The sequence below is a fragment of the Onychomys torridus genome, chromosome 7, assembly GCF_903995425.1.
Source record: "Onychomys torridus chromosome 7, mOncTor1.1, whole genome shotgun sequence".
In the NCBI taxonomy this organism is placed as follows: Eukaryota; Metazoa; Chordata; class Mammalia; order Rodentia; family Cricetidae; genus Onychomys; species Onychomys torridus.
In genome coordinates, this window is record NC_050449.1 from 41,299,693 (window position 1) to 41,327,283 (window position 27,591).

General features: G+C 42.7%; 1 protein-coding gene across 6 annotated transcripts in view; it reads left to right on the top strand.

The window, feature by feature from the left end:
* Positions 1-27,591, top strand: part of Cadm1 (cell adhesion molecule 1) — a 332,446-nt gene that overhangs the window by 276,842 nt on the left and 28,013 nt on the right. For 3 of the 6 annotated variants that reach the window (XM_036194060.1, XM_036194063.1, XM_036194061.1), the window contains exons 6-9: positions 6,866-6,965; positions 10,499-10,671; positions 15,445-15,525; positions 26,099-26,131. In XM_036194060.1, the coding sequence (XP_036049953.1) occupies positions 6,866-6,965; positions 10,499-10,671; positions 15,445-15,525; positions 26,099-26,131 (387 nt within the window). The remainder of the gene's footprint in view (positions 1-6,865; positions 6,966-10,498; positions 10,672-15,444; positions 15,526-26,098; positions 26,132-27,591) is intronic. The other 3 variants (XM_036194062.1, XM_036194064.1, XM_036194065.1) reach the window with 2 other exon arrangements.

Sequence of the window (27,591 nt, forward strand, 5' to 3'; positions counted from 1 at the left end):
CCCGCTGTAGTCTTGCGCTGCAGAGTGTTTTGTAAGACAGCCTCATTTTGTTCAGGTTTTGTGCATGTGTGCATTTGTAAAAAGAGAAACAAATTAAGAGCTGAGTCCAGAAAGAGAAAATGAAACCAGAAGCTGGTATGGGAGCCCCTCTCCTGCCCAGCTCTCACCAGTTCATCATTCTGAAAATGAGTTTTATTGACTGGATGTAGGCAAGTATTTTATAAATCCATATTCCCATCCATCCATGGTCTAGAGAAGGATGGGTGGTATTTGGTTTTTGGAATTTTTTTCTCCATTCCCTCAACTGGAGGAAATTGGGCATTGAGGGGATGATCAAAATTTGTTCTTTATCTGTGACAAAATGAATGTTTCTGTGATATTGATAGCACCCTGTGGTGATGGAGAATGAAAAACCTGGAAATTGGAAAAATCTTTCCTGTTTGGACTGGAGGATAAAACTTCCCAGAACTTTTTTTTTTTTTTTTGAGACAGGGTTTCTCTGGTTAGCTTTGGCACCTTTCCTGGAACTCACTCTGTAGTCCAGGCTGGCCTTGAACTCATAGAGATCTGCCTGCCTCTGCCTCCCAAGTGCTGGGATTAAAGATGTGCACCACTACTGCCCAGCCCTATCAGTGATTATTATTCCTTATGAGAAACCCTCAAGGCAGAGAGACCCTGACTGAAGCACCATTTGTTATCTGGCAAGGAAAGCTCTGAGTTCCTTACGTTTCCTGTGGACTGCGAGTGGTACCCTCCACAGGACCAAAGCAAGCAGGAAGCTAATGTCAGTATTCAAGATGAAAGGGTAAGGCGAGGGCTGGGCAAGGTATGAATGACCTCTGAGGGAAAGGCCTTCTGTAGTTCCACTCCAGACACAAGTGCAGCTGTCTCTGAGCTGTACTAGTAAAGATGGCTGTAGTGTGGTGTGGGCATCAGGTACTTACAGAGTGAAACCTGCCTTGAAGGTTTTTAACTCAGGGTCAAGTTCGGATCCTGTGGAAGGTTAAATGATCATGACACTGGCCCGTAAAATTAAAAAGAATAGTCAAACAAAACCCCTTATGGTGTCCCCAGAGATGCCAGAGATGCCAGGTAACAGTGCCATGAAATACATTCATGAGCCAGGATACCTGGGCTGATTCCCAAATTTGGGGAGCTGGCTTGACCTTCAAAACAAATCCACAGATTTATTTTGGAGGGCTAAGATGGTTTATTATTTCTGTTTACTATATGGTTAATTATCTCCTGTCTGGTTTATTATTACTGTTGTCACTATTAATTTAGTCTGTAGTAGAACTAGGAACAGAAGCCATTACCTAATGCTTCTCAGCTTCCTAATGTTCCTCCTGCATTGTTCACCTCTTCTACAGATGTTGTCAGATGTTTCCTGTGTGCCAGGTGCTGACACCTTTGTAGTTGCCTGACATTTAAAAACAAGACAGGCTGGGCGGTGGTGGCACAAGCTTTTAATCCCAGCACTCGAGAAGCAGAGCCAGGTGGATCTCTGTGAGTTCAAGGCCAGCCTGGTCTACAGAGTGGGATCCAGGACAGGCTCCAAAACTACATAGAGAAACCCTGTCTTGAAAAAGAAAAGAAAGAAAGAAGAATAAAAACAAGACAAGAGGTCTGCAGAGATGGCTAGGGATTAAAAGCACTGACTTCTGTTCCAAAGTACCTGAGTTTGGTTCCTAGCACCCACATGGCAGCTCACAACCATTGGTAACTCCAGTTCCAGGAGACCCAACAAACACCCTTTTATAGGCACCAAGCACACACATGGTGTACATGTAGGCAGCAAGACAAAAGCCCTCTCTTCTCAAAGAGGAGCGCTCTTCAATAATACTTGCTTCTGATCCTAAATATTTCCTCAGTATTATGGGGAAGCAAGCACTCTATGAATATGGACCCCATTGTCAACAGAATAATGTTCCTCAAGGGCATAGAATAAAACTGGATTCTGTTGAGTGAGCAGTAATTTTAACAACCATATAAAAAGAAAGAAAGGAAGGAAACAAAACCGGTGCATCCTACAGGAGGAAGTGACATTGTCCTGTGTTGCTAGTACCCTCGGTCCCCACCCTGCCCCTAGCAGAGTTATTTCATCCTGCTCTTAGTCTATTATAGCTCATCCCTCCTCAAGAAGTGTAATTGATTGTTTTAATCTGCCTTTTCTCTTCTCTTCTCTTCTCTTCTCTTCTCTTCTCTTCTCTTCTCTTCTCTTCTCTTCTCTTCTCTTCTCTTCTCTTCTCTTCTCCTTTTGTTTTGAGGCAAATAGCTCACTCAATAACCTAGGCTTTCCTAGAAGTCACTCTGTGTAACCCAGGCTAACCTCCAACTCATGGAAATCCTCCTGCCTCAGCCTCCCAGCTGCTGGGATTACAGGTAGGGAGTATAATTTTAAGTGCTGCAGTTTGTACCATACTTGTAGGAGGTCGTTTCACCATGAGAGCAAATAACCAGCCCTGAAAATTAGAGAGTGCCTTACGACAATAGAAAAACAAGTGTTTTACAAGCTGTCCTTTTTCCCTTCTCTGGGAGCTCTGCGGACTGGTCCCAGGCCAAGTGCAGTCTCCCTTTGTGCCCAGCAGTGCCCTCTTCTCATTACAAAGCTGTCGCCCCAGAAGTTTAAACAACTGTATTGTAGGGCCTGATTTTTGCTTTGAGCTGAAACAGCTTCTAATACAAACCAAATCTCGGGTTAATCTTGCCATTGTTGTTCTACTCCAAACTGCAGTAATCCTCCATGATTGACAGACCCTTCAGTCACTGCTTCCTCCAAGCTTGAGTGCACCCAGACCCTTTCCTAGCCATGCTGGTAGCAGCAGTATGGGTGCTGCCGAGTTCTCCCTGGGACGATATGAAAAGTGAGCCCTTGATCCATGGGAATCAAATCCCACACCCACTGTGTTTCTGAATGTTGGATGGAAATAAAGCAAGGAACTTGGAGATTTGCACTCAAACCCTTGTAGTTAAAGGTAGATTTTCATGCAAAACCCTTGGGGCTGGTTGTAGTAGGCATGTCAAAGAACATTTGATGTTAGCATGCCCTGATTTAGAACTTCGAAGGAAAGGAGAGGAAGTAGCAGGTGCCCCTGGGATAGATCTGCTAAGACACCAGAACACTCCCCCTGGCTTCAGCTCTTCTACTCTCTGCTCTATGGGAAAGATGGCATCCTAGTTAAAGGGGTGGGGTGGGGGGTGGAAATCGCAGGCCTGATGTGCTAGTGTTGGGTTTCAGAGAGGAGACTGCATTTTCATTTGCATAGGAAGTTGACATACAGGTTACAGAATCTTGAGTTTCATCTTCTAAGAAGATCACAGAACGTAGTGCAAGGTCAGACTGGCATGAAATCAATTGTAATCTGCCAGCACGCCATTCAGACCTCTTTAAGAGTTGTCTATTTTATTTCCCCCTTTATAGAGAGGAAAATACATTTAAAGAATGTCTCATCAAATCTGAATGTCTTCCTAAAATTATTTTTTTAATTGGTTACAATTATAGTGTGCCCTATGACCTCCTGGTATATTTAACCCTCTGTGCAACTTTGACTAATGAACAAATTTTGTCAGCTCTAGTGGTCTTGCTAAGTGTATTTTAGAGGGCTTAAAAATTACAGTGTATTATGAAACCCTCAGATCTTTCCACCTAATTGATTGGCTGTTGCTGATGCCATCTCTATGAGTGTAATGCCCCTTAAGTGCACAGACCCAACTATTTTTCTTATTTTTATATAGCAGTTCCATTTTATAATGACATTAAGCCATTCTGAGCAATATGTTGCTGGACAGTTACTGCACGGGTAGAAAGTGTCATCTGGCTTTCAGCCTTGTGCCTAACGACACCAACCGAGGCGTAAAATGATTCCCCCAGAAAATGTGTAAGACTTTACCTCATTACTTAAAGATATATCTTGGAGTCTGGTTCTGTTTTAGGAAAGGTTTGGTGAGTTATAACATTTGATTTATGTATGTAATTAAAATATGAATGATAAGCTCTGGCTCTTCAATCAGCCATCTGGATAGTTTGATATTTTGACATGTCTCTGTTGTAGCCAGGGTCTTTTGGGGGACAATTTAATGCCCTGATTCCTGGAGGCATCACTGAAATCCCCATGTTGCTGTCCCACCTGTTGAAAAGTCTTACGTTTCCTCAGTTAGGACATGGGAAGTGGAATAAAATTTGCCTTTAAGTTTCCTATCACCTCAGGGACAGATCTTGGTGCTCAGTCCTTCTGTTTGGTTTATAGGGTATAAAGAAAGCTCAGCTGCCCATAGTCAGATAATATGCCCATAAATGCTGTGTGTGTCAATGATGTGAGCTTTTTCTGCCAGCCATTGAGGTAACTAGCAGCTGTGTCCGTACCGAACATGGTAGAAGCTTCTCCAGGTACCTGGACCATACATTGAGAAAATTAGTGATCAAAGCTCCTCAGGGCGTAGTTTTTGTGGCTTCAAATACAAATTTCAGGCATGGTAAGTCCTTCAGCTGCTCTTTCTGATTTATGTGTGTGATTGACAACTGGTAAACAGCTCATTGGGAACATGTGTTAAAAAAAAATAAAAAAGTTTAACTAAAATAAACTTAGTAGTAGCAAAGAGGTAGGGTAGGTTAGACTCTGCCACACTCTATTATTAACAGAAGTTGAACATGGGATGACCCGGACAGAGTACACTGTCCTGAAAATACACATTTGCTGTTTGCTTGTAAATTACACAGAGCGGGAAACAACAGAAATTTTGCACACAGTGGCAAGCACATCCTAGCAAGACAGACCACCAAGCATAGCCCAGCACCTGCAGACCAACAGGCACACAACAGCCAGCATAAACCAGCAAGGGCAGACCTGGAGACCAACAAGTGTGCTTCAGCAAGCACAGGTAGCCAGTGCAGATCAGCAGCCATTCAGTTCTCCTTAACTAGCAGGCTGAAGTCGGCAGTGCATGAAAATACCCAGCTCTTGGGGCTCACAGATCAACCTATAAGCAGATGTTATGCTGCTGACTGGATTTGGAGCTCTTCCTTTATGTCAGAAGTCCTCTAAGCAAGATTTCTTGGGTGCTGTTAGGTTTCTCGGTGTGAACTATTAGACAGCGTATCTGTGTGTCATAACCTCCCTTGTTTTTGTTTATCTTTTTAAAAAATAGATTTTATCAAATAGCTGTATTTCAGGCAGAAGAACTTGTATCATTAAAAAGAATAGACATACAGTACACTTCAAGGTTCTGTTTAGTCCAAGATATGATGTAAAAGTGGGTGCCCAGGAGCCCTTGCTTCAGCCCCAGAGCCTATTTTTTCTATGCAAATATGTCTGCCTTTCTCTAATAACATTTATCAAGATCCTTACCATTTTGCTTTGCCAGTAAGTCCAAGGGAGGGACTGTGTGACTTGCAGTGGCCATCTGGAGCTTTTGTCAGTTTTATGTCCTCTGACAAGTGACATTGCTCCTCAGAAAGTGCTACCAATTCCCAGTGAGTAGTGCACACCAGTGGGTGTTCAAGGGGGCTCTCTTAAAAGGATCATAATGTCCTGGGTTCTCTATGACATAGCAAAAGCTATGTGATGGGATCGAGACTAAACAGTCATCCAACAACAGCTGTCCTGGATGATGACTCCCCTGCGTGGCGTCCATAGCTATGGGGTGGGAGGTGAGGTTGGCAGAGCCTGGCCATAGTTCGATCTTCTCTCTTATTCTATCGGATGAATACTAATGAGCTCACCACTACTTGTAAAAGGCTAAGGGGCTGTTGTTTAGGTGCTGTGATTGTGTGGGAAAGTAAAGCGTGGTAATTGTTTTGACCTTTCAGCCAACTGATGTCTTGCCCTCTCGCACTTATTACTCTTGGGTCTGTTTCCAAAAATATACATTTACAGAGCCACAGAACTCAATGAGAATCATAGGAAAATATCAGATTCCACTTATAAATGTCTTTGTACATCTAGCCATGCTGATTGTAACTACTTCTGCTTCCCTGCCTTAGTCATTCATCTCCGATACCCACATGCCATCTCCCCAGCGGTCTCAGCTGTAAGCCACTGTTAACTTGTGTCACTTTCCTGAATGCACGATTGAATTAGAAAGCTATCCTCAGCTTTAGTTATGGATTGCCATTGAGAAATGTACTTTGGAATTGGAACTCTGCCCCACTCTTCATTCTGTAGGTCTGTCTGGTATTATATTGTCTCTGTGACCTCCACCTAGCTGTGTCGTTTATGGGCACCAAAGTTGTCATCCCTAAAACTCTTGCTTATTCCATCACAGGGAATGTTTCCTCAGATAATGGGCTCTGGGTGAATGCCAGTCCCCTTTTCCTCTTCTATGTTTATATCAGGATAGTTTCATTTGGGGCCACCCGTCTCTCCTAGATCTTTTCTTCCTAAAGCTGTTGGAGTGGAATTCAGGAAACAATTGGATAGCAAGAGCATTGAAGAGACAACTTGTTAATATGCAATGTCAAAACACATTGTCACATGGTGTTATGTGATATAAGATAAAATGTATCAATTCTGAGCACCACAAATATCTGCAGCTTCACCTCAGCAAGAAGGCAAATGAGTTTCCCTTAGCTTGACTGAGTTTAGAGATAAAGTCCAATGTAACAAAATGTATTTCACAGGGATTGTTTGATGTGGCACAGTTGGCTTATGAATCTCTTATCTATTCAAGGTTCACTCCTTAGAGTTATTAGTCAATTTAATTTGAACAAATGCCAGGATTACTAACTAATTAGAAGGATGTTGCTGGAGGCACATGGATGGGGAGAGAGTAAGTACTGGCCGTTTGGGGTTTGTGCAGTATGCAGGTCCCGTCTACCTGAGGCAATTGTTTGCTAAACATCATCACACTTTGTGTCATTGTCACACAGATAAGCCGCAAGTGCATATCCAGATGACTTACCCTCTACAAGGCCTGACCCGGGAAGGGGATGCGCTTGAGTTAACGTGTGAAGCCATCGGGAAACCCCAGTAAGTTCTAAAGGCCAAGGTTGGCAGAGGGTCATGAGTGGTAAATGTCACAACATGAAGCTGTGCATTCCCAACTCATTGGCCTGTCACCTGTCTCCTGCTGTGAAAAGGGTGGATGATTTTTCAGGAAATGAAGAATACTCAATGAGAGGGAAATAAATTCCTATGATTCTCAATGGTCAGGAATGGGAGGAAAATGCCAGCTAAAGCTGAAATCTTGGCAAATTCTGTTTTATGGTTGTCAACATGCTGGTCAGGGCTATTTTCTCTTACATAAAATTTCAACATACTGGGGCTGGAAAGATGGCTCAGCAGTTAAGAGCCCCACTGTTAGTGCAGAGGATCCAAGTTTGTTTCCCAGCATCCATATCCGGTGGCATATCCCTCCAGCTCCAGGGTCCCAGCACCCTCTTTTGGCCTCCACAGATACCGACCTACACACGCACACACACAAAGACACACGTGGATACACAGAAATAAAAATCATTTAAAATGTCAGTATACTCTCAATGCAATAGAATGTCTGCTACTAACAATGGTGTTCTTGCCAAGCTGGAAGATGTTTAGGGCCAGATGTAGACAACAATAAATAAATAAACAAACAAACAAACAAACAAATAAACGCTTCCAAGAAAAGAGCTGTACTCAATTGAGAAGCAGCTTTGTAAGTGGGGAGAGATTCAGGAACTGTCCTCAAGGAGAATGTGACTGTCACTACCCAGGAGGAGGGGAGAGCTGACAGACTCTCATGTTGCTGAGGAGGGTGACGGAAAGGCTCTGTTTACCTCTGCACAATAATCCAGCATGAATTAGAAGAGTGGTGTGGATCACCACTAACATGGCAAACAAGCCTTGAGGCTGTGCTACTGCAGATATCTCAGAGTTTACTGAGAGCAGAAGGAAGAAGGTAGCTTTTCATCTTTCTAGTAAAATAAAGTGTTTTTAACTCTTTGAGAGGATAAAACAAACAAAATCGCAGTCCACTGACTCATGAAATGGAAGGACAGGTCAAGTTGGGAGTAAGGGCACTAAAACTTTGAGCAGTACTTAATGGGAAAAGCAGCAGTGAGCTCCCTCTGCTGTCCCTGTGCCATGATTTCTTCTGTCCCCTCAGTTCGGGTAAGCAGCATCTTCACGATTTTCCTGTGGAGTCCTCGGAGCATCTTAGCAGTGCTTCCCTCCACATCCTCAGAGAGAGCTCACCCTGTGCTAGTTAGAGAGCCAAGAGGGCACTGTGCTAGAGGGGAGCCTGGCTATGGCTAGTCCCTTCTTCTTCTACCGCCCTGTATTCATGAGCTAGTTAGCCTCCCCTCTGCCTGAGGAGGCAGTTATAAAGATGGCCTTTAGAGAGAGGGGATCTGGTTCTGTTTTGCTTCTTTTCTGGTGCTGTTGGGTTATTTGATCCCAGCTTTGACAAAGCAGTCTTTTTCTCTTTTAAGCCCTTCAAAAAGATTCAGATCTTTCCTTTATAAAGTGATTTATGCCCTAAATAGCAGTTTCCCTTGTCTCCCAAACAACCCCATGGACCGAGGGAAAACACTTCACACAGGCCTCTGACTGTTTACAGCACCTGTATTCAACCCCATCAGTTGCATTTGTACTGCTGGGCTTGCTAACCTGTATTTTGTTTCTGTATTTTTTTTCTCCTGAAGAAGGTACTGTGTTCGATTGCATGTACCACAGGGACAGTAAATTACATGTTTCCTTCAGGACATTTTTGCCAGAGAGGGTATTTGTTTGTTCGTCTCAAATTGGAAAGGGTATGTGGCTGTGTGAGCAAGCAGGCATTACTCTGTAGCAGTCCCTCCTTGCATATTACCTATTTATTTTCTCAAGAAATTGCATACAATAAAAATGGTAATTTAACTTGCCATTATATGTTGTGAATGTTCTCAGTGCTTACCCCACTGATTGTTTCCGCTGTCAAGCAGCAGGGCGTGAGGTCTGATTGCCAGGCAGCCCCATTTGCTACTGCCTACAAGGAGGACATATGCAGTACTAACTTTTAAATAATTTACTGCATTGTGATGACAAACCATGTGTAATTAAAGAAAAATTGCAACTTCACATCCCATTTGAACATTGGAATGCTACTTGGCAGGCCTAACTTGAGTATCCATTCATCATTTATGCCTGGGTCTCTGCTCATGTCACTGCTCCTAGAGGTAGTAGTAGTAGGGACTGAAAGAAAATTGCTTGTCTGTTCAAACCCGTGTCATCCTTCCTTTCAAATAGAAGTTGGGGACTGACGGTATAACCAGGAGGTATGTGCTTACCCAGCGCTCACAAGGCCCTGGGTACTGTCTCCAGCATTACACACACTGCACAAAAGAACATGTTTTCAGATACACTCTTATATATGCACTTGGTTTCTTATGAGCATGAAAGAACCTTGAAGAAGACAGGTTTCAAGTTCAGTGAGTTAAAGGCAGTTGGTGTCTATGCATGCTTCTCTCCAGAGCATCTTGTCAAATTTACTTTTCCTTAATGGCTATCTTAAGATATGTGTGGTATTTTAAGTCACTAAAACTTATTTTTGATAAGCAAATTCCCTTGTTGTACCTAAAGAGTCTACATTGAGATTTGTTCTTTCATCATTAATTCAAGAACCAAATTCACTTATGGGGAAGGTCCAGCCATATCTGGGTCTAGAAGAGCCAATACAGGGGGGCAATTACTGATCGGGGCAGATAGACAAGGTGGTGGTCAGGGCCATCCAAGTGACATCCCAGGTGGGGAGAGTCAGACTAAAGAGAGAGGAAGTGATTGCATCTTTCCAGAATCAAAGGTAGCTTTTCCAAAAACAGATCAGCATATAAAGCTCTGTTTAAGCCCAGGCTGATGGCACAGGTCTGTAATCCCAGCTGCTCTGGAAGCAGAGTCAGGAGACTCACTGACATTTCAAGGGCAGCCTGGTCTACACACCAAGTTCCAGACCAGCTATGGCAACCTTGAGAGCAAACGGCAATGAAGGAAGGCTGATGGTGGAGCCTAGTGGTAGAGCCAGCATGGTCAGTGCCCATCAAAGAAAGGAAGGGAGATGAGGAGGGCTGCTCAGATGGCAAAGTCCATATATAACTCCCAAGTGGCTTCTGAGCAAGCAAACATTTGGTATGCTAGTAACCATTAGGTTGTAGCATGCACCACTAGCCAAGACCTTGCTTTTTTTCCTCTCTAATTAATGAGATGATTAATAATAGGTGAGCTCTGTCCTGGCTGAATTGGTGTGAAACCACACAGCAGGGCATGTGAGTTGGGCATGTTGGGTTATTTGCTCACTTACTGAAGATGAATTAGAAATAAAACTCCCACTTACCCAGTCCTGAAGATTTTTGAACCACCTGATTATGTTTTTTAATATTCCGAGCATACTTTTGGCCGTTGCATGATCTTAATTCTGTGAACTTCACATCTCTTCAGTGGGTCCGGTTAATGCATCACCCCGCATGTGATTAGTTGGCTGCATGGGTGAGAAACTGGATACAGATACTTGAGTGGGGAATGACCCTGTCTTTCTTGCCTTCACTCTGCAGGCCTGTGATGGTAACTTGGGTGAGAGTCGATGACGAAATGCCTCAACATGCCGTTCTGTCCGGGCCAAACCTGTTCATCAATAACCTAAACAAAACAGATAACGGTACTTACCGTTGTGAGGCTTCTAACGTAGTGGGGAAAGCTCATTCGGACTACATGCTGTATGTATACGGTACGTGAGAAGATGAAACGCCTCCCTACTTGCCCTTCTGCATGGAGCTGCTGCCTGGGCTTCACCCCCAAAGCCTTTGGTCAAGTTGAAAACCAAAAAACCAGTTGGTGTTCTTCAGGAACTTAAAGAAGCCTGGCCTGAGGTGGACCCTGGTGGTCCCCACCTGGGTGGACAGTGACTGTTCTTTTCTCCCTCTGATTGTGGGGGTTTCCCACAAGATCACAGTCTCTGATCATGCTGAGTAGGAAGGCTGTCCTTAGGCACAGACCATGGAGATTATGTTAGAAGTAATGTCTGAAAAATTCAACCTTACCAATTAGTGGCGCTCAGCTCAGAAAGTTTATTCCCAGTGGTTTTTTTATCCTATGATGTCTGGGCTAGCCTTTCTCCCACTTTGATGAACAGAACTATCTTATTTTTAACATGAAGCTATTAAATCCAGAAGACTTTGCAAACCAGTAAACACTCAGAATAAATGTAAGGCCCTTGGTAGTTGCAGAGACCACCTACACCTTCTGTTTTAGACACAAATGCCAACTTTTACAAAGATGTCATGTTTTCTTAACACCTTTCTACAGGGTTATTAAAGCGTATTATCATGAATTTCACTTTGGAAACAGCAGATACACATTGAACACCTATGGTGCTGGGCATTTCCCATTCATATCGTGCTGCTGATTTTGTATATTGTGAATATCCTCTATTTAGTTGAGAAGTACACTCTCTATATACTTTCTTGTGGTATCAAATTGAATCTCTTCTGTCCAATGGAAGTCTCTTCATTTTATACTAAGAAAAAGTTATGCATTGGCCCAACATATGAGTAACCAGAGGCATCAAAATCCTAATGTTACAAATATTTAAATATGGGGGCCCCATTTCTGTCTTTGTGATAGCTTTGTAAACAATCCAAGTTAAGTTACAAGTGTGTGAATATAGGCATTGACACATAAATTATACATTTGGAATAATATTTACACTGTACTGTCTCAAAACCTAGGCACCCTCCTTATGAAGGAGAGGCATCTTTGAACAGAGAGAGGCATCCTTTGTACCATACCTATATGAATATGAAATTATAATCTTTAGCCTATACCTGAGGGATTTTTTTTCCCTGTTAACACATGGTTCTCAACCTTCCTCATACTGCAACCCTTTAATACAGTTTCTCATGTTATGGTGACCCCAACCATAAAATTATTTAGTTGCTAATTCATAACTGTAATTTTACTACTGTTATGAATCATAATGTAAATATCTGTTATACAACCCCAAAGGGGTCGAGACCCACAGATTGAGAACTCCTGCCTTAGCATACTATTAAATGAAAAGATCCTATCAAATCCCTGTATTTGGAAGCCTCTAGAGTATGCTTTCTTTGCATGCTGCCCAGTCTCAAATAGTGGTCCATACCTAGCTGCTGTTCTCCTCAGTGGTTAAGGAATTCTACAAAAAGAGAATGGTTCTGCTGCAGAAGTGAGAAGGGGCATGGGCACCGAGTTTCAGCGAGGTGCAGAGCAGCTCCGTTGCACTGTTTGGCAGAGATAGAAGGGACTTTCCTCTCTGTGCTTTTGCATACACCCCTTCCACCCTAAGGTCTGAGCCTGATAGAAGTGCCCCTGACATTTGTGCCCAGGTTTATAGACGTCAGTCTAGTTCTTTTTACAGGCTTCACATTCCAAGAAACAGTGAGCACTTTCTGCCCGTCTGTGACACACTTCTGTGATTCAGAAGGCTGAAAACAGTTCAACTGTGCCTACTATTCCCACATCTCACAATGAGAAGAAGGAACATTCTGAGGCCTTGTTTGGCAAACATATTTTCATAATTTGGAAAATTAGCTTATAACCAGAGTTTGTTGAGTGTTGTTTCTGGCATTGACAGTTTTAGACGATTTCATCCAATTTCCACAATAACACCATGATCTGTGCTTATCGTTCACCCCATTCGACATGATAAAGCGAAACTTAGAAAGATCATACAACATGGCCTAGTTCACAGGGTCCCCAGATTGCCTTAGGGCCACCATACTGCCATCCCAAAACCCACTGCAAAGTTACCCTTTGCAATTCCTCTTATTCATGGCTTTTCAAGGGACTAAGTCCCTCCAAAATAAGATTGGCCTTTTGAGATTAGCCCCCTGGCCCATAATTTGAAAAGGAAGAATTGTAAGAACTCACCTACTTAGGCAAACATACCTGTATACAGGCATATCCATGATCCATCCAGCCTCCTAGGATTCTCTATTTCTTGGTCTCTGCTTATAGCACCATTGGAATGGCAGGCTAGCATGCTAAATCAAAGTATTGCTGGTCTAGTAACAAAACATTCTAACAATTTGGGTAGGGATAGGGAGATTGTCTTTCCAGAGCAATATACTGTGGTACTTAAGCAATTTTTAAAGTACTCTGTGAACTAAAAGTTGATACACTTCTAAAATATTTAATTCCCTGGAAGTAACTTCTCTACTCAAAGCATCTGGCTGGTTAGAGCCTGAATCCCAGTTGGGTTTGTTCTCTTAGCATCCATGTTTCAAGCACAGCTCATTAGCTCCAGCTCTTTCTGTTTCTCCCTGTTTGTTATAATGCTGCACATTGATTTCAGGGCCTCTGGAATACTGGGTAAGCACTCTCTGATGAGCTACATCCCAGCCCTCTCGTTTCTTAAATAGTGGCCTTGTGCTACCCTTCTTACTGAAAATGACCTCAGCAAGGATGTTTCACCTGATAATGGAATCTGATTCATTCAAGATTTCCTGAGCCAGATGTGAAGGACAAGATTTGCCCAGCAGTGATGCACTGAACGTGTACCATTTTTACATATTGAGAGGTCCTGGTGACCTCTCCCTGACATGTGTCCTCTTGTTCATCTTGTCTGCCTTGTGGTTCATAATTGTATCTTCAAATCACATTCATCCTCATTCTTACTGTGTTGCACACATCATATGCTTTGTGCTATTGAGTTTAGAAGCGGTTTTGAAAATAGCATGAGAGTACAGCAGGGCAGGTCTTCCGAGTAGCAATATTGCTGTTCAGCAGCAATGCTATAATTAAAACAAACAGAAAAATCACATTATTTGTCCCCTGGATGGGTAGGAGGCACTCTCTCAGACAGTTTACTTGTAGCAGAAGGAGGCAGTGTCTCCCACTCTGGCTAGAGTCTCAGGGCACTCAGCTCACCTGTCTTTAGTCGGCACCTGTCATTGATGTAAATGTGTTCAAACAAGTTGCCCAATCACAAAAACAACTTTCTCACCTATGGCTTCCATAAAACAACCAAAGGACAAGACTGAAATGATGCTCAGTCATTTCTTATCCTGTTCTTTTAAAAGGGTAATTTAAATTTTAAATTTCATCATTTCTACTTCTTAGAATGAGACTTTGCCTGGAGTCCTTTTTTTTTTTTTTACTCATTGGAAGCTGCATTAAACAACAGTTTAATCTGCTTGTTTCCACATCTTCAAGGAGAAAAGCCTGGCACAAAGCAGAACCATGTGCTGTCGGTCCTTCTTTATCAAGTTCATACAAGTCTGATTGTGTGAGAGAAGCAGTTGGTGGAGAAAATGAAAACCTTTGATTATTGATCAGTGATAGGCATCATTTCATGCAGCCCTTGCAGCCAAGCCCAAAAGAGTCATTCCATCAACTCCCAGGAAGTTGTGCCAAACCCAGTAAAGGTGCAATATATAATTAAAGTTTTGATGTATTAATTAGACAATCCGAGAGCTCACTTGAAGATAAAAGGACACCAGATGTGTCAGGAAGAAAAAGTAGATGCGCTTTAGATAAAATTTAAAATCAAAAGCCTTCAAATCGTCCTCTGCTCTATTATAGCAGAATGATTGCTTAGTTCAAAGTCTTGCTGACAGTTTAACATATTCGGTTTGATCATCTGGGCTTAGTTTTTTTTTTTTTTTTTTTTTCCTTTTTTGCCCTTTCCTTATCCCCAAATAATTTTTGAGATGATAGAAGATACAGTGTATCAAGTACCAGACAGAGGCATCTTCCCAGGCTCCTGGATTTGAGGGTCAAACTTCATTTATATTTAGCTCTCTTGTTTACAAGGTAGAAGATGTTCTTTCATTTTTATCATTGTGGTCCACTTAGGTCAAGCTTTTAACATGAGCAAAAGCAACTTATTAACATTTATAAGGTGTGAAAATTTATTGACTTTTAAAAAAATAACATCTCAGTAAAATCTCACTTGCCTGGAACTTGGTCCTCAGTCCGTGGTGACATTCTCTCTTCTTTGTACTTACTATGGATACAGAAGTGGTTTTCCTTCCTGCTGGGATGTATTGATGGAGAATAATGAAGTTAGCATTTGCAGAGAGCATGTGTGCAGCGCCACGTTCATCCTTGGCTGATACAAGCCCTTTAAATGCAGCAGCTCCTTCAACTCTTTCCTCCCATCTGTGAAGTAGAAAGGGACAGCCATTGTGCTTTCTTGGCACAGAGGTGACTTAGCCTTGCCTTTAAGATCTGGCAGGGTTAGGGGTTTTGAGTGTTTAGATTTTTTTTCTCACTTTTCTATTTCCCATTTCATTTGTATTCACTTCATGAATAAGAAAGCTGTTCTTCTTTTCTTAGCTCTTCCAACTGAGGCTTTGGGATGTAGTTTCAGACCTACGTCTCTGAGGGGAAGGAACTTGATGGTTTAAAGAAGGAAGCCATCCAACCAACATCTCAGTGTCTCCATGCCTTCATTTGTCGTTACTGGTCATTGTTGTGTTCAGCATTGTGGGTTTGATTTTCCTTTTTTTTTTTTATCCAGATCCCCCCACAACTATCCCTCCTCCCACAACAACCACCACCACTACCACCACCACCACCACCATCCTTACCATCATCACAGGTATGGTACCTTCATTGCCATTGGAAATGTCCTGAATGTATATTGTCTTTCTGGTATAAACAAAAAGAAGCCTAGCTGTTCTCTCTAAGTCCTCTGAGCTTGCAAGTTCCTTTACTTTGGAACTCCAGAGACACTTGATACTGTGCTCTTGAGCTGAATCTTAAGGCTCTAGGAGGAACTTTAACATCTGAGCTGTTAACACATCAGATGACTCGCACCTTAGCATGAGGGAATTCTTTTTGAAGCATCACCACCCAAAGCAAAAACACTAGGAAAAATGGCAGCCTGCCTACTAAAGAGCCCTCCAGTAGCTTCTGCTTAGCCACAGCTGATGACCTGGTAAGTATTGTGGCCTGGATCATGTCTTGGTCTAAATTTCATCTTAATCCATATGAAGAAAATACCTGCACTAAATTTCAGCATGCCTCCTTGGGCCACACTGCAGAATGCACTGTCATCCTCCTTCCTCTAATGGGTGCCTGCTATAGTATGGCTGTATGGGCCTCTTGTTGCCTGGGAGATTGCAGGAATCAGAGGGAGTTACTGTCTTTTCCAAGCTGAGCACTCATGTGTACCACCTCTTTTTTACATGGCCTCCCTCCTCATCCTGGTGCCCAGTGGCTCTCAAATAGTTTGGTGTTGCTTGACTGGGATTCTTCTGGCCTAGCAAGAGAGGATGGCTTCATGGCTATACCAACTCAGTGTGCAGGACCTCTTAGGCCAGGCCTTCCCCAACTGCTGCTTCCAAGTGTCCACTCTACAAGCGGAAAGAATCTCTTGAAAAACTGACTTTGCCACCACATAGGTCCTGCTAGTGTCCAAGTTCCCTTTGAACCATGTGTCTGACCATTGCATCCCTAGACTCCTTGATTCCCACTGAATATTTCACATGGTGCTCTTCACGTTCAACTCTTAAGCACTCGATGTCTAGCAACCACCTTCTAGCATCACATTGACTCTTCTGGAGTCAATGAGATGACAGAAGGCAAAATGCTCAGTGAGAGGAGGCCACATCAGTACCAATTACAGTAGATCATCTAATCCAAGTTTCCTTCACTTTGCAGCTATTGCAGTGGGACAGAGGACTCTGCTATAACCCACCATTGAAGGGCTTCCTAAATACTAGTTACAAACACATTTGTACTAAATGTTATATCTTCTGAAAAATCCATCAATTGGTGTCGTGTCTCGCTCTAAAGCTGGTTCCATCTAGAACATTTGCTTCCTAATTCTTGTCTGTGTGTTTCTGCTTGAGCTGTCAGTTCCCCTTGCTTCTTAGGTTAACTCAGTTTTGTGCATAGTAGACCAATTGCTGGCATCTTCTGTATCATTCATTAGCATATCAAAGATGTTCCTCCTCTGCTTGGATGTCCACAGCAGCCATACTGCTGGTGCTTCATCCTAAGAATTCGGCTCCTCATCTTTTCTCTAGTTAGTAAACTCGACTGGGCGTGTACTTTTTTATTGTGTTTTGTTTGGATGGCATTGCTGGGATGGAACCCTGGGACTCTGGAATACTAGGCAAGCACTGGATAGCTGAAATATATCCTCAGTGCTTTAAGTATGTGCTTGTCTTACCAGATTTCGTAGCTTCCTGTGAAAGGCCTTTTGGATGTCACAATAAATAACCAAATTGTGTAGTTATCATTAGCAGTGTGTTCGTCTTTGAAGAAGTATGACCCAGCCTTTATACCTCCCATGCTATGTAGGTATCTGTACAGGTTTATTTCTGAAACCAATAAAGTCCTCACTCATTCTGTGTATAAACTCCTCATTTTCTTGAATGTGGAACAGCACTTTTCATGTGTGACTGGACTTATCACTGGCCTAGGGTTTTGTTTTGTTTTGTTTTGTTTTGAGAGTGTTAGCATGCCCTGACTCTTTCCTGTCACCACAGTCAGTCTCCCAAGTCACCTGAGTTGCTCTAATAAACAGCTCTTAATCTTTTGCTCCCAAGGACCTCCCTCTCTAAGGTCTTCCAACATCTACAACTCATCGTGATCACAGTTGTGACTGCACAGAAGCTATCTAAAAGAAATTCTTAGAATAAACAACACCATATTTCTGTCCACATCAGAGATGACTTTAATTGGAATGTGTCTACTTCTCTCTCTGCCATTGTCCTCTCCGTTCAAAATAACTCAGGATGATCTCACAGGTGCACTTTGGTCTGTGGGTGTTAGCACTTGAATGCTTTCTACACACCAAATGCATCTGTGGTAATGAATGCCCAGATCTTCAGTGGCACACCCAAGAGTTATTAAGCTGAAATTGCTACTAAAACAGCCTTGTGGAATCCGCCACCTTAATGGATGTGATCTTTCAGGGTTACTGTGTCTTAACAAGCCACCTTCTATATATTTATCTTGCCCTGAAAGCAACCTGTGGAATTTAACATTTGTTCCTTTCACCAAACAGATTAAAGGTTATAGACTTGGATGGTTCTGTGTCCCATTTTAAAGGTCCAGGCTAGCCTCTAGATTTAGATAGGTTCCTAAAGAATCTTCCAGATGGAATCCTGACAAATGGATAGCTAAATTAATTTCCACTTCTCCTCTCTCTTGTACTGTTTGGTACATTTACAGTTGCTATTAGCCTTAAAAGCTTCAACAGCCAAACCCAGTGACAGTAGCAAAAAGCTGGGCTCTAAAGAGAAAAAGAGGAGGCATCCGCAGTCAGCCGTTTCTTTCCTCCTAAGTTATTGAACCCATTCCCCAGGTCAGAGTGTCATTACCAGAAAAATGTACAAATGCAATAGAAAAATAGTTTGGGGCTCAAAAGGTCCTGGTTGATTTCTGATTTCTCCAAAGGAAGCATTGCATGGCTATCTTTGACCTCCCTTAAGCAGGAAAATGGAATTGTTCCCCTTGTTAGGAAAGCAGGCTGGCATTCTGTTCTGAGTCACCCAACTCTCTCAAAACACGCTACAGCTCCATCCTGGAGACCCTTGAAGGAAGGAATCCTATGGGCCTCCAACTTTTCTTTGCCCCTCCCCACCGATCTTGTTTCCTAGGGGAGCAGTGGCCTTTGCATGTCTTCTCCACTTGAAGCAGATCTGGTGACGTGTCACTTGCACCTGAAGAGTAGCCATGTCTAAGGAAAATTTGCTGCAGTATGTTAAGTACAAAAAAATACTTAGGCTGGGTATGGTGTGCACACCTTTAATCCCAGCACTTGAGAGGCAGAGGCAGGTAGATCTTTGTGAGTTGGAAGCCGACCTGGTCTATATAGTGAGACCTTGTCTCAAAAAATCATACATTAGGTATCCATCTTCCATATCAGCATAGTTGTAGCTTTTCCACTGACATTATTCTAAGGCCCCTCCACATAAGAACAATTTGAGGATAGAATTGGGTGAGAAGTCATGTAGAGCCTTGTTGGCATTTGCCCTAAGGTTCAAAAGGATCTCTCTCATCTTTCCTGCTCATTGACATTATGACCATTGGTTCTGTTCAGCTCTTGGCTTTGAGAAGCTCCCACTCTCAGTGTTTTATTTCTTAGCACATCAAGCTGTCCATGGGGTTTCTTCATTTATGAGAGTATATGCCATGGCACAGGAGTAAGCCAGATGAATTGTTTGAACCTTCTTAGGCACCCTCGTGCTTTAGGCTAGTAGCAGCTTCTGTCTTTGTGCTTGACGGTAACTTTAGCCTCTTCCTCTCCATTGGGTCAGGCTTCCTTCCCTTCCTTCCTTCCTTCCTTCCTTCCTTCGGGAAGCCTCTATGCTGCTTTCCTTAATTAACCTGGATATTGTATTGTTAGTGCCTGGCTGGTGCTGGATGGAGAGTGCCATGGAAAGTTTTCAGCATTCAGTCACACACACTCTCAGCAGTTTAGGTACAAAATTCAGGCCAGGGGGAACTCAACCGGTAGGTCACACTATACACACAACTGCCATAAATTAAAAAAAAAAAAAAAAAAATTAAAACAGCCTTAGAATAAGAATGAATAGCTACAGGCCAGATTGTGAGATGCATTTAAATATCCTTTCATAAAAATGAAGTAGGTCATTTCTAAATGAGTTTTTCTCTTTTTTTTAAAGCATGTATTCAATTAAATATTTAGTGTTTCTTGGAAAAGAAATAACATGTTTCTCTTATTGATGTCAAAGCACTCAAGCCAGTATACCTGGGAGGAAATGACTCCTAGCCTCAGGCCTATGTTATTATTTAGGCTTTCACAGCTTGATATCATAGGCTGTTTCAGTGTTAATGTAGATCAGATCATACAAAGAAGGCAGACACAGGCTTTATCTTTTGGTGGTATTTGGAGAGTATGCCAGTAAGGGAACTTAACACCTGGCATGCATGCAGTGTCTTAGATGTAAAGGAGAGGACACATGTGCTTGGTGCTGTCTATGGTGTGGCCATCTAAGTACTAATGGAGCTTTGCTCCAAGTCTGAGTCTAGTGATTCCACTTATGCTGCTGGTATTGGCAGGGTGCAAGGGCTATGAGCTGATCTGCTTTTAGGTATGCATTCCTCAAAGATTGAGCACCCACAGTGTTTACAGAAAAGGACTTCTTAAACCCCTTCCTGTGTAGTTGACAGATGCCATGCAACTGGACTGTTCAGTGTCAAAGGCAACAGATGCCACAGGAGAGCATCATAGAAGTGCTCTATTCTCCGTGCCGTCAAAGAGCGATAGAATGTAGATACGGAAGAGTAGCATTTGGAAATTAAGCATGAAGAACCCAGAGTACTTCTAGCATCTTTCTTCAACGTGTGTCTGTTTATGTTGCCTAGAGGAAGCCCCCTTTTTTTCCTAGGAAACACACATCCTTTATCCTAGAACGTTTACTGAATTGTCTTCTTCCTAGGGTTGGCATCTACTCCATTAATGCAGTCTCCCCTCGTGTGCTGAACACTTACATCAGTTACAGAGTGGAACTGATAAGCCAATATGCCTGAGGACAGCAATATTATTAGGGCTCTAATTAATATTAGTGAGCCTCTTTTTACCTACTATACCACCTTTGCATGTCCATTTCTTTTCATACTGTCCTGTCTGCATTTTCATTTTGCCAGTGATTGTAAACCCACGACCTGTTGCCTCCTATCCAACCACATTGACCAACCACGCTGGTTTAGGAAGGAACAGAAGAGACTAAGAGAACCACAAATACTGAAAGTCATCAGATTCAACATTTTTTAAAAACAGAGTGAGGGGTGGAAAGTGAGATGAGATGTCTTTACTCTATGATTTCCACGGTAATTGTCCTAAGATAGAGATCCAACCATTTTCTGTGCTCAACGGCTGTCAGTGAAGCACATAATAACAGTAGCACACATAGGGATTTCTTGGGATTCAGAAGTGATACGTGGAGCTCTCCCAGGAGTAGGAACATGGGAACGAAGGACACAGTCTGCCAGGATCTCCTACAAGATGAGTCTCAGGCAGCCTTGCTGAGCGCCCCCCCCCCCCCCCCCCTACCCCCCCCACCCCCCCCCCCCCCCCCCCACCCCCGCTGCCCCCTTTTCTGTGGCCATCACTTCCTGCAGCACTTCCAGCTTTCCCTCCCCTGGCTTGTGTCCTGACCCTTTGGTCCCTTCCCACTGGCATTTAGAGACAATGCCATGGGGATTGTTTCCCTTGTTAAAGGAAGCCACTCTACAGATTCCAATTCTTTTGCAGAACATCTGGTTTGCAAATGAGACGATCTCTGGGGCATGGGCTGTGCAGAGTGAACAATTTTGAAGACGCTTTTAACAAAACTTGAAATTGCTTAACAACAACAACAAAATCAGCTCTCCTTCCTGCTGTTCGGGGGGCTGGGGAGGTGGCTCCATGGGGAAAGTGCTTGCTCCTCAAGCATGAAAGCCTAAGTTAGGATTCCCCAACACTCATGAAAGAAGCTGGGTGTGCCAGCCTGTAAGATAGTCCCAGCCCTTGGGAGCAGAGACAAGAGGATTCCAGGAGCACACAGCCACCCAGTCTAGACAAAAATGGTGAGCTCCAGGTTTAGCGAGAGACTCTGTCTCATAAATGAATGAATGAATGAATGAATGAATGAATGAATGAATGAATGAATACATAAATAAGAAAGTAAGTAAGGTGGAGAAGCAGTTGAGGATATCCTGGTTGAAGAGACAAGAGAATTCTAGGAGCACACAGCCACCCAGTCTAGACCAAATGGTGAGCTCCAGGTTTAGTGAGAGATTCTGTCTCATGAATGAATGAATGAATGAATGGATAGATAGATAGATAGATGAATGAATAAATAAATAAATGAATGAATGAATGAATGAATGAATGAATGAATAAGGTGGAGAAGCAGTGGAAGATATCCTGGTCAACCCCTTGTCTCCACATGCACCCACACAGGTGAGTACACACACTCTTACTTGTTAACCCCCCCCCCCCCCACACACACACACACACACACGTAAAATAGCTTTCTGACCTAGGGCACTTGCTGTAGACCTTCTAGCTTAGCTCTGTTATTAGCTGCTTCCTCCATCATTAAAGAATAGTAGGATAATTAAGCAGAACATAGGTGGCAAGGAAATGAATTGGGAAACCAGTAGAAAATACATTTCAAACTCAAATTTCCCAGCACTTTTTTTTTGTCTTTCAACAGATTTCAAATAAGTTGAAGTAGGGGAAGGAAGAAGAAAAATACCCATATTTAATATATATTGGCAAGCACAGCACAACTATGAAGTAAAATTGTCAGGGGAATTCTTTGCCTGCCCTGGTGCTGAGATTTAAAGCCCCTTCAGAGCAGAGACTGAAGAGGAATTCAATTAAGAAAGCCCGTTGGTTTCGTATTGACTTTGGTTAAGAAAATAAACTAGGGGAAAGTGTATTAAAATGTTGCCAGACTGCTTGTCCCACTTCCTTCTAAGCTTACGGCTGTCAAAACAGGAGAGTTTGAATTCCTTACATCTAAGCGATGCTCGGGGTAAGCTGGTTTCTCCAGGTTGTACCCACAGCTTTTTCTAATGTCCACCCTGGTCTCACATAGCCACGTGCTGCCTTACCGTGACTCTGTGTCATAATGCAGGAACAGCACAGATCAATTGGTAAGAAAAGTATTTAAGGTGGTGAATTTAATTTTGTTCTAGGCTTTTCATTTTCATTTATGGCACCCGTTGTGTTTGAGACCACGGACTAATTTATGGATTAGTTTTAAGCCCCCAGTCTGTCACACTCAATGAACAATTCTAAGTTGGAGAGAATCCATCTGAAAGGATTAGAATGGGCCACAGTGGGGCTTACACATGACTGTTTCAACTAAATATTGCCCAGCTGCCTCTCAGGCAGGTTGGTTTTTCCCCCTATTCTTGGCTACATGGTTAAATGGCTACTGTCTCCAATCTCACACACTGTCGTAGCTTTTCCATTTTGCTAATATCCTATAGCTCAACGTGCAATATCTATGATTGTTTTGTTGTGAGGCAGGGCCACATTAACTGTTTGCAGGCCTGTGAGCTTAAGAAGGGAAGTCAGTGTTGTGAAAAGAATACCTTCCAAGTCAGTGTGAGCCCTTTTGACTTAGACTCATAAAACAGCTAGGAAATGCCGACTGTGTAAGGCTGTATACACTCGGTGTTTGGGAGGACAGAGATTGGCTTGGTTTTATTTGTTTGCTTCTTTCTTTTAAACATATAAAATAATACACGAATGCGTTTGCCCTCACTATAATTAAAACTAGAGACAATGGTTTAGCTAAAACCCTTTTGTATATTAGAGCCAATGTCTCCCATTCAACTTTTTGTGACCTCTTTTTCTCATAGACCTAGCTCAAAGATTTTTTTAAGACAACACAATAAGGTTTAAAAACCTTTGTGAGGGCAGTTTACTAATTTTTAAGCTATTTATTGCATTTATAACTTACTTTGGAAATGTCTGCATTTGCCCACCAAATTAAAATATTATAAAATGCTCTAGTGACCACCCCAGAAGCTGATACTTGAGGAGTGGACTTGCACTTTCTCCATTTTCTGATGAAGACACCCAAATAAATCATGTTTCACAGCTCTGTACTCACCCTAGAGCCAAGCTGTCTATGGTTTCTGCATGGTGTCCATAATGCAATTACAAAGGAGAATTAGATCCTGTCCTAGCATCCCCACCCCATGGGGGGCACACAGTCACTTTTAAAGCATTTTTCCTTCTCTCTTGACTTGAAATAGCCTCTGCTCAGGTCGCATACCAGATGCTCTGTGAGAAACAGAGTCAATAGCTCCCCAGACACACTCTTAATCCTGATTTAAACCCCATAGCCCACCTGTGTTCCTGCTGCAGCATCCCATCCTTTGCTGCTGGTAGGTTTGCCACTTCCAACTGCAGTAATCATGTTCTTTGACTTGAATATGTGTTTGCTTAACTGTTTTAGAGTGTTTTTTTTCTCTTCTGTTGGGTTCAATTGATGGATTTCGCATCCCTAAAGTTGGGAGCAAAATGCACTATGGTCATGGCTGCAATTTTTGGCTGCTGCCCATGTAAGAGCTGATGCCTGGCTTCATCTGGTTTAATTTGGTCATGAAGTTGACATAATGTTCTAATACAGGAAGACAGTAAATTGGGATCGTTGGTCAATGCTCAGATCTGATTTTTGAGACTTCTAACCCTAGTGTTTTAACATACCCCCATTTTTCATTTTATATTAATGAAATTTTTACCTGGTCAAAAAAAAAAAAGTTATGTTAGAAGTGCTACCACAAAAATAATGAGCCAAAGCATTTATTGCTTTTTCTCTTCTGTTTTGGAAAGGAGCCAGTGCCTGCCCATAAAATGTATTACATGCATATGAATGTTTATACAAATATGCCTTTGATCCTGCCCCTCAAATTTAAAGTGCTTCAAACCAATGTTGGACTCGGATGTCTCAACTATGGAGATATCTCTGTCAACTTTAAGGATCTGGTGTAGGGTTTGTTTCAACTACAATTTCCTGTGTTGTTTTCACTGCTACTTTAGACACCCAGACTTGACTTGTAAGTATTACATTCTTCTGCAGTGTATTTTATGGTTTCCCTCCTTCCTCTATCCTTGAGAAATTTAGTGATCAGTTATATCAAGCTGCATTGGCCTCTCAGACCTCTGGTAAATTCTGGCTCCTTAGAAGGGCTCTGATTTTTTTATGGAAATAGGGTCCCTGTTGTCCCAGAAAGCATGCCAACTGAAGGGGAACGCCAGTGTGAATTCATGTGTCATATTTATACATCAGAAGCTCCAGGCTCATTCAACAACCCCCCCCCCCAAAGTTCTATGTTTGATGTTCCAGTGCATTTAAACATTGCCTATGTCAAGTTCGAGTCATTGGAAGCAATTGCCAGCTAAAGACCTCCAGCATAAAAATGACAGGGGTTGCTTATGATTTTTAACCCTCAATGTCCCACCTCGCAAGCAGCAGCTTATGACTAGGGAGCAGCTGGTACAAGAAACACTTGAACTGCAGAAGTGAAAAAGAAAGTGTTTCTGGTGCATTAATGTTAGAATGGGGTTGGCTAGAAGAACTGTATTTAAGATGACTGGAAAAAGAATGCCATTGTGCACTTCATTAGCTAGTCACCCCCTTTCTGTAGCCAAAAGTAAAGAGAAAATTCATTCCTTGAGTGCTTTGGAGGAATGTTCCTGTGAAGAGAAGCCATTGCCACAACCTGATAGGAACAAATTCAAACAACTTCAACGGTAGAAGAGTTAGGTCACAAGTGGGAGAGCGCCAACCAAGGTGATGACTGTGTCTCCTGACCCAGGCAGGACAGCAGAATCCTGACCACCAAACCTGGGGATGTGGTACTGAACACAGGGATGCCTGGATCCTTGACACTTGGAAATTCTCAAGTGATGTTTGTCCACTTGTGTGAACATGTGTGGTTTTGTGACAGGCTTCATAGATGATAACCTATCTTGTGGAGAGTGAAGAATCCAGGATGTGTGTGTGTGTGTGTGTGTGTGTGTGTGTGTGTGTGTGTGTGTCTTGAACATGTTCACTCCCATGGCCTCTCCATGAATTGAACTTACCAGCTAACTTCTGATGAAATAATACAGTGGATGGAGAACCTGAATCTTTATGTTGTACATTCAGCTATGAGCATCTGAGCATCAGCTGGAAAAGTGGCTTCCTAAAAGGGGAGTGGATTCCTGTGATGCCTAATTGCCAGTCTAGAAGCCCCAACACCTGGGTGGGTTGGGTTAACACAAAGGCAATGTTTGAATGTCTGAATCCATTGTTTAACCAGCCTTCCAACTGAGCTTTTCTGTGCAGTCCTGAGCTTCGATGCTTTAAGAACCATCTAGCAGTCACTGAGTTTGCACTGGTGTTTCTCATCACTTTGCATGTCCTCCTGACTATGACTTGCAAACACATGTGTCCTGGCAAGACCCCTAGAACGAAAGAATTTACTGTTTTCCTCCCTGGCTCGCAGCTTTGGGCTCAAGGCATGTCTTAAACAGTGCGCTCACTTAAGATGCTCCTTGCTTCTCATTGAGTATTGCTTGTCACGCGGTGGTCTTTGAAAGCTTGCTCATATATTATCTGTTCCATTTTTTTCCATTCTCCCTTTTTTTGCATGCCGTTCCTCCTGTTCCTTCCCTTCCTCCAATCCTCTGTTCCCGTCTGTAGACACAACGGCGACGACAGAACCAGCAGTTCACGGTTGGTATCACATTACTGTTTATCTACTTTCTCAGCGCTGCTGAGAGGCAAGGCAAGCCTGGGAAAAAGAGAAATGCAGTCTTCAAGGGAACTCAAGCTCCAAATAGACTGATCTCATAAATGCACCGTAATTTTTTAATGCTTGACATTACACTGAGTCTTGTCATTTCTGTTGTGAGTTCAGTGGCCAGTGGTTGCGGTCTGAGATGAGACCTCCTCTCTGGTGGCAGGGTATCCATCACACATTCCTCTTACTTATAAAGCTACACCAAACCTCAGCATAAATGAGACTTCAAAAAAAATGTTTTTAGTTAAATGGAAATAAAGTAGTATTTGTCTACAGAGCTAGCATCTGAAATAAAGGCCACATTCCTCCATGAACTCATCCACCCAGCCTCCCCAGTCTCTCTTCATTTAAGCTTATGTTTAGTGGGTGGGAAACAGCTCCCCAAGAATGTTCCCAAGTCCATTTGAAAAGCAGGAAGTAGGATTTTAAGGAAGTCTTTGGTGTGTGGTACTTTACAAGCCAAATAATAGAAAGTGGATTAAGTTTTTTGCTTTTGTTTTTTAACCAAAAGGTAAATAAAAACTGAATGCATAATCTTCAGACAGGGATATCAGGATACACTATCTCCTTCCCCCTGTCACCAGTGGACAACCAATGGGGACAGGTCAACTAACTTTTCTCTCTCTCTCTCTCTCTCTCTCTCTCTCTCTCTCTCTCTCTCCTCCCTCCCTCCCTCCCTCCCTCCCCCCCTCCCCCTCTCCCCTTCTCGCCCCCCCTCCCTCCCTCTTGTTTTCCAATCAGAAAGTGAGAGCCCTGTTTCATCTGACTATTATTTTATTACTCAGCTCGACTCTAACCTTGGCAAGATTGTGTTCTTTTAAAAGGGGGCTGCATTTTAATAGCCAAATCCTAGGGAATCATCTGGGAGAAAGCCTGCTTCTATCACTTTACATGCTGTGCAGGGTGAAAAGCTGTCACTTAAGTGACAAGAGGTGATCAGCCAGCCCTGTAGTGGTCTTTCAGCTTAAAGAATGGTATATAGCCCATGCTAACTTCCTTAGACAACTATGTCTAAGAATTTAGAAGTTGGAAACCTGTGAGTAAAACCTATATTGGGCTGTTGTTGGAGAGAATGCCTTAGTCAGGGTCAGCTGAGCAGGGCGTTTGCATTCTCTCTTCTCTCTTCTCTCTCTCTCTCTCTCTCTCTCTCTCTCTCTCTCTGTCTCTCTCTCTCTGTGTCTTTCTGTCTCTCTCTCTGTCTCTCTGTCTCTCTCTCTCTGCAACACAGACTTAGGTAGGAAATGATGGGTCTCTTCAGCCTGCTCCCACTTAATTCTGTCCTACTGTCCATTCAGTAATTAAAGGGGCCAGGTATACTGATAGTCATGAGAAATCAGTCAGGTATAAAATGTGCATGTTCTAAAGTGACGTCAGTAGAACTGGCTACATCTCA